Source organism: Arachis hypogaea, chromosome 15 (assembly GCF_003086295.3).
Source record: "Arachis hypogaea cultivar Tifrunner chromosome 15, arahy.Tifrunner.gnm2.J5K5, whole genome shotgun sequence".
In the NCBI taxonomy this organism is placed as follows: Eukaryota; Viridiplantae; Streptophyta; class Magnoliopsida; order Fabales; family Fabaceae; genus Arachis; species Arachis hypogaea.
In genome coordinates this window covers 5,944,302-5,951,787 of record NC_092050.1, presented here as the reverse complement: position 1 = coordinate 5,951,787, position 7,486 = coordinate 5,944,302, and the positions used below count along the sequence as shown (strand labels likewise).

General features: G+C 26.1%; 1 protein-coding gene across 1 annotated transcript; it reads right to left on the bottom strand.

Annotated features, from left to right (window-relative positions):
* Positions 1–5,189: 5,189 nt before the first annotated feature.
* On the bottom strand, positions 5,190–7,212 carry LOC112748056 (uncharacterized). Its single transcript, XM_072218499.1, has 2 exons — positions 5,861–7,212; positions 5,190–5,761 (listed from the first exon to the last, which is right to left on the bottom strand). The coding sequence occupies exon 1, from the start codon at positions 6,729–6,731 to the stop codon at positions 5,865–5,867; it is 867 nt and encodes a 288-aa protein (XP_072074600.1). The 5' UTR covers positions 6,732–7,212; the 3' UTR covers positions 5,190–5,761; positions 5,861–5,864.
* Between the last annotated feature and the right edge of the window lie 274 nt (positions 7,213–7,486).

The window sequence follows — 7,486 nt, the reverse complement described above, 5'->3', positions numbered from 1 at the left end:
ATTAATTGGACACCAACAATGTTATTTGATCTTCTTCAAGTGAAAAAGAAAAAGAGAAAAATTGGAAAGGGATTTTTTTTTTAACTATAATCTTTTCTACTATCTTTTTTAACTCCCTCGGTAAACAGATCAAACGGACATCATAATATATACAAGATGATGGTTAGCATTGTCAACAAACTATAATTCAAATAATATAATCTTTTTATTTTTATTTAAAGTTCTTGAACTCGAATCTCATTTTTAATTTTAGAAAAAAAAATGATGATGAACGTCGCAGATATACCCCGATCCTATATGTATGTGAAGGCACGGAGATGAATTTGGTACGTATATATTTTCTAATTTAAATATTTTTAATTAAAATATAAAATATTTATCATCTTAACTAATGCAAGGAGAGGGTTAATTAAATTTCATAGTTCTCTACTCTCTACATACATTTGGTAATGGATGTTAACTAATTTTCACGTATATTTTTATATATTTTTAATTTGTAATGTTACATAGTCAATAAATATTATTATTTTGAATCAATATTTGACCAATAATAATTTATATTTATATTTATAAATATTTATACATAAAAAACATACAATTTATATCTATATTATTAGAATTTGCACAATAAATTAATATAATATGTAAATATAAATTAATAAAATTTATTTATTAAAAATAATTTAATATTTATATTAATTAAATAATAATTAAAATTATAAAAAACTAATATAGTCTCAAGAGTTTTTTTTAACTAATTATATTAAATATATATTAAAATTAAATATTAATATAAAATATATATTAAAAATAAGAGAAAAACTGGTAGAATATGGTAAAAATCAAAATGAGTTGGAGATGGAAAAACAAACAAGAGATGAAAGCGTATGTGGGGACACCGGGACAGAGAGAATCAAGACTTCAACGGAAAGAAGAAGAAGAAAAAGGAGGGGATTACTGTTGCATTAGATGGGTCATGGGTGTAGATCTAGAGTGTTACACTAATTGATCTCCTGTACCAATTACCTAATTATTTACAATTGTATTATGTTAATAGTAATAAAAATAATACAAAGCGAAAGGATATAATATTATTGAGAGATATATACGTAACTAAATCGGAGTGACAAATTTCTATCCATTTAATTCATCCGTATTTTTGCATCTGAATCTTGAATTTTCAATTTTCAATTTTAGTTTCAAGAATCAATCCCTTCTAAAAATTTCAAATATTGTATACGATATATGTCGTTTTCCAATCCCAGAAATAAAGTCCATGATATATATATATAATTGCATTATTTACATTGACTGAAAATTACTCAGAGAATTGCATCCTTAAAGGGAAGGGTGAACAAGCTCAGCTATTAGAAGATGATGTTAATTAGTAGTACTATACTATGGTTAAACAAAAGTATTTGGTAAAAAAAAAAAAGCTAAAAATTGTCCAATTTTTTTATTAACTTCTTTAATTACAACACATATTTATTGTTCTTCTTTTCACTCTTCTCATTTTTTTACTGTAACAAATATTAATAATCAAATAAAATATGCATTAATTACATCAATAGTAATAATAGAAAGTACATTAATAATATTCAGATTGTTTTATCAACTATTATGACAAAGATATTATCTACTATGTGTGCCAAATTTCTAGCCTATTATGCACATAATTTACTTAATCCATTTTCTTTTCTTGTTATATATAGTGAAAATAGTTAAAATATCTGTAATTTAATATCTATAAAATTTTATACATAATATTTATAATTTTATACAAATAACATCTAGAATTTTATATATATAATATTTATAATTAAAATTTTTTTACTATTAATATTATCTAATTTTAAGATATGTATTTTTTAAATTATCTCACACATATATACTTTAATAGATCATAATTTTAAATTATTTTAATATTTTTAGCAAATATTCTTATGTATATTTATTTATTAATTTTATTCTGATTAATTAATAATTATATTTAATAATTTATTTTATTATTTTATTTCATTTTTTATTTTTATTTTTTATTTTATAATATATAATTTATATATAAAAATATGAGTTATACAGTAAAAGTTATTAAAATATTTTTAATTTAACATCTATAATTTTATATGTATAACATCTATAACTTTAAACATAATCTACAAACTGAAATTAATTTGTTATTATTTATTTTTTATTTTACAGGTTATATAAACCAACAGTTTTTTTTATGTTTCTGATTTTTAATAAATTGAGATTAACTAATTTGAGATTTTGAATTTTTTGTATAAAATATATTGTAGTAATTTAAAAATATTTTTTAGAGTTAATGATATAAGGATTTGAAATTTTTATTTAAAATAAAAATTATATAATTGTAAATATAATAAGTTAATAATGAGAGAGAGCTTTTTGAAATATAGTTTTGATAAAATTTAAATTAATTTTTGGTGTAATTAAATAAAAAATATTTATAAAAAAAGTAATTATATTAATTAATTAAAAAAGAATAATCTACACTTTTTTTATAAATGAGAATATTATTAAATATATATTTTTATTTATTATTAATAATTTTTTGTTACGTTCACTTATAAAGGTTAGTTTGGATTGGTTTTTGGAAAAGTACTTATTTTTTTATTTTTTTAAAAAGATCTTTTTTTAATAGATAAAAATTATTTGACATTTAGATAGACTTTTTAAAAAGAATTTTTAAATATTAAAAATGTATTTTATTTTTATTTTTTTAAAAGCAAAGTATTGCTAGCTTTTAAAAAAATAAATAATTTACTTTTTTTAATAAAAATATTTTTTTTAAAAGATGTATCCAAATAAATTTTAAATTAAATAAAAATATTTTATTTAAAAAAAATTTACTAAAAATGTCAATTCAAACTTTATCTATTATATGAGACCTATAATAAAGGTTATCAAAATTCCAAATCCTGACTTTCGGTACATATTTAAATGGTCATGTTATACTTCATGATAAAAAAAAAAAGTGTAGAGAATCAATCTTTTGTATTTTTAGTTTTAAAATTTAAAAAATTAGAGAAGTGAAAAGTTGTTTTTTTTTTATTAATAGACTTCTTGTTTTTTAATGGGTTGATTCTAGTTGGTTACTCTTCTAGTTACTTTTCCAACAGTGTTGCGTTGTTTGATTTTATTTTTCCTAATTTTTTATTGTTAAATTACAAAAGCTTACCTAATCCTTTCTATAATTTAAAAATGGCACAAATTCTAAGCAATATTTCAATCGTATTCCTTTGATTTATTTTTTTTTTTAATAGGAACAACAAAATTAGCCAATAAATATTTTATATTTTAAATTAAAAAATTACACAACCAAATTAAAATTCAGATTAATTATTAATTGAAGTATAATGCTTCTCTATATTTGTCCTATTTCAATAATGCTTTTGACATTTGGATTTTAGTATTGTGGCCTTTTCACTAGCGTTTTCATTATTATTGACAAAAATCTATTTGTTTTTTTCCTGTATTAAAATTGTATATATTATTAAAAGCTTTATTCTTATCTCTAATAATATATTAAAGGTTGTCAACAAGTAGGATTGGAGTTAGTTCATTACTAATAAGGCAAGAATATCAAAGATGAAAAATAGATCTTACATTTATGAATTAAAAGAAAGTAATGCATGGAGGCATTCTCTCACCTTACAAAGATGCAACTTCAAATTAAAAGTTCATTGACTTCTGACCAAATTCTTATATTTATTGAAGATCTGAAACAAATATTATCGTCAAGACAATTAGGCTAATCACGGTTGTTTTTTGGTTCAGTCGGTCAAGTTAGTTATTAATTAATACTTTTTTTCTTAAGATTTGGATTCTCTAAAATTTGAATTTCGCTTTAGAGAGTAAAATGTGATCTTTAACGGTTTATTTTATAGGTAAAACTAAGAATAAATATGAAAAAGAAACTATTTAAGGATAAAAGATCACACTTTATTCTCTAAAATACAAATTTAAAATTTAAAGGATCCAAATTTTTCTTCTTAATCTTATATGAGTCTTTAAAATCATAATTATAACTGACCTTTAAGGATTTAGAAGATAGAAGAAGCAAATTAGATACATATAAAATTCGGATTCTCTCCAAACTTTAATAGTTAATTTATAATTTTTTTAAGATGGTTTTGATATACTTAAATTTGTATCTCATTTTTAAATATCTAATTTACAAATATTAATGAATTTGTAGTTTTTACTAAATTTTCTTATCTAATTTTTTTGCCTTTAAATTTAAATAAATATTTCAAATAAATTCCATTCAAAAGTATACAAAAATTGAATATTCTTTACTCAACTTCCAGTACTTAATTAATTTAATATCCCTCGTAACCCTAAAAGAGAGAGTATTCTACATCCATGATTGAATTTCTAAATGTTAACAATTAAATCTATTCACTTGATATATTCTTTAAATAGGGAGTTTTAGGACCCATTATTAGTAAGCAATGACCATTGTAGAATTGTCAGTTATATAATTATAAGATTTTCAATATTTATCTGAAGACGGATTAGTTATAATTCATCCCTCTAGTATTTTTTTATAAATCCAAAACCACTGAATCCTTGTAATAACTTAACAGTGTTTCTATGGTAAGTTTTGTTTTTCCCTCTTCATTGTTCATTTTAGAATTTTGTGAATGATATATACAAATGGACCTAGCTACTTTAATTTGTTTTTGTTATTTTTATAAAATGGATTTAATTATTTTAGAAGAAAAATTGTGAGAGTACAAGGAATATGGAACACTTTATTTCTTTTTTAATTCTTCAATTATAATAAGTTTTAGTATAAGTATTGAATTTTTTCTTTCTTTCAAAAAAAAAGCAAAAAATAAAATAAAAAAAGTTAAGAAGAAAAATAAAAACACACATGTCCATAACAAATTAAAAGAAAAGCTGGCTAAAAAAATTATTAACTACTAAAACCAAATGAAATTGCATATTAACATACTAGAATTTTGATTTGTATGCAAAATAATTTTATATTATTAAATATTATGTTAGAACAAAATAATAAACTTTTAAATCTATTATCTAAAAAAATCATCTTACCTAAATTTAATTAAATAATTACATAAATATATATACATTAAAATTCAATTCATATACGAAAATGAATATGATATATTAAAAAAAAAACAGGTGTGAACAGTGAATATAATATTACAGCGTTTTACTTAAGCAATAATGGGTTGAAATTAATAGTCCCCACGGAAATGTATGCCCAGACACAAATCTATGTACTTAGACCCCTCTACAAAATGGAAAATGACACTTCACTGCAAACTTTTTCAGTGTCTCCTTCAAAACCCTAATCTTCCATTTCTAATGTAAATTTCTTTTTTTAGGAACAAATAATAATAACATCAATAAATAACTTACATATTTTTTTCCTTTTTTTTTTTTTTTTTTTTACATGTGGTGGCTCTCCTTTCCTGAATCCCTTCCCCACCCCCAAATTGCTCCCTCTCCATGTGCGCACCTTCAGTCCAAAAAAAAGTAGCAACCACACACACTCATAGAAAATCAATTTAGTTAAACAAAAAGAGAGAATTTGAAGAAAAATGATCAAACAAAAAAAACTACCCACAGTAGTTTCCATCAGCTTCATTGTTGAGCAACTTAAGAAATTAATTACAGCAATCTAGATCTCTAGATCTTCTCTCTCCAAAGGTAAACACCGTACCAGTGTACCACCAGCACCACCACCACCACCATCACCACACAGCTGCAAAAAAGAGAGCAGATTACATTATTACAAGGGTACTAGCTAGCTCGCTCGCTCCATCATGATGCTTCAGTTTATATATAGATGTATGATTCCTACTAGCTTAGCTTGGTCGAGTTGGTGGTCGCTTTTGCCCCAAGCGCAGCTCTAGATCAAGCTCTTCAAGGTGGTGGTGGTGATGGCCGTTATTATTGTCGTTAACGAGGGCTTCTTCAATCACTTTGGTGGAGTAAGTTGGAGAAGAAGAAGAAACGCCGTTGATCCCGGATGGCAAGTCAAGGGAGGGAGAGCAAAGTGGTTGCATCATCGTCATCAAGTTGTTTTGTGGGTAATAAGATGACGATGAAGATGACGTCATGGAGAGAAGAGTGGATGGAGACGGAGATGGAGTAGCGAAGGGAGTGGTACGATTAGGGCTTGGTGGCAAATGATAGAAGACGCACAACCCTGTAGCATTTGAAACCAGATCCTGATGATGACGATGAGGGACATTTATGAATGCTGCTGGTGATGGATATTGATGAAGATGATGATGATGATGAGAAGGAGGAGGCGGTGGAGGAGGTGGAGGAGGAGGAAGAGGAGGTTGGTGGTGGTGGAGGCGAGCGCGATCTCGGCGGTGGACGTTCATGTGGCCGCCGAGGGCTTGGGCGGAGCGGAACTCCCTCCTGCAGAAGGTGCAGGTGTAGGACCTCGGTGGCCACGTGGTTCCCATGATGTTCCTAGTGTCCTCTGCAAAGGCTCTGACCTCCCAAGAGTCGTCATCTTCTTGGTGCTGTTCCCTAGGGTTCCACATCCAAGTGGTGGTGGTGATGGATGAGTTAGGGTTTGAAGGAGGTGGAGGAGGGTGGTGGTGGCGGTGGTTGTTGTTGCTGCTTTTCGTTTTGTGTTTTTGTTGTTGTTGTTGTTGTTGGGATTGTGACAATTTTTGGATCTGGCTCATTGAGAGAAGCCCAATCTCTGCAGCCATGGTACTACTGCCACTGACATTTAAGATAGAAAGATGGATAGAGATAGTGATAATGGGCAGATGAGATGATGAAAATCAAGAAACAAAATCATCATTCAAATCTAAATTAAAAAAACTTTTTAATATATCATGCCTTCGGGTCATGACAAAACTCATCCCTTTAACACAACAATCGAATGTATCACCACTTGTTTGGGATGTAAGCACTTGGAACTTAGTCAGCTTCACATTTATATATCATAAAAATAATAATAATAATTATAAATTTATAGTGATAGGGTAAACTATACTCATCATTAGCTAGCTACACAACTTGTCTCAATGCTATGGACAATTTCTTTCCTTTGCCTTCTACGCCGTTCAAATATCTCCTCCTCCAATTAATTTTTTAATTTCTCGGCTGCAACACTGCGATACTCCGTTCCTTCATCGTAGCTTCAACAACAACTCAAAATTGACACAAGGATTCAGAATGTGAAAACGATGTATTACACACTCTCATGCTAATTAATTACTTCCTGTTTAATTAGGAAGATATGTATTTCGTACGTGTGACAGTTATTACTTGCCTTTTAGGTCTCTATTTTATTAATATAAAAATAAATAATTAAATAGGCAAAAGTAACTAATACAATGTATTTATTGGAAACTGTATGTAGAATTCTTTCGAACAAATAATTTAATTTATCTTGTATTTTCAATTTTTAAATAATAAATTATTTTATACTCCTTTAAATATTTAAATAATTCCTATA

Excerpts from the sequence above, each read along its gene's own strand:
- LOC112748056 (XM_072218499.1), bottom strand. The coding sequence starts at position 6,731 with ATGGCTGCAGAGATTGGGCTTCTCTCAATGAGCCAGATCCAAAAATTG.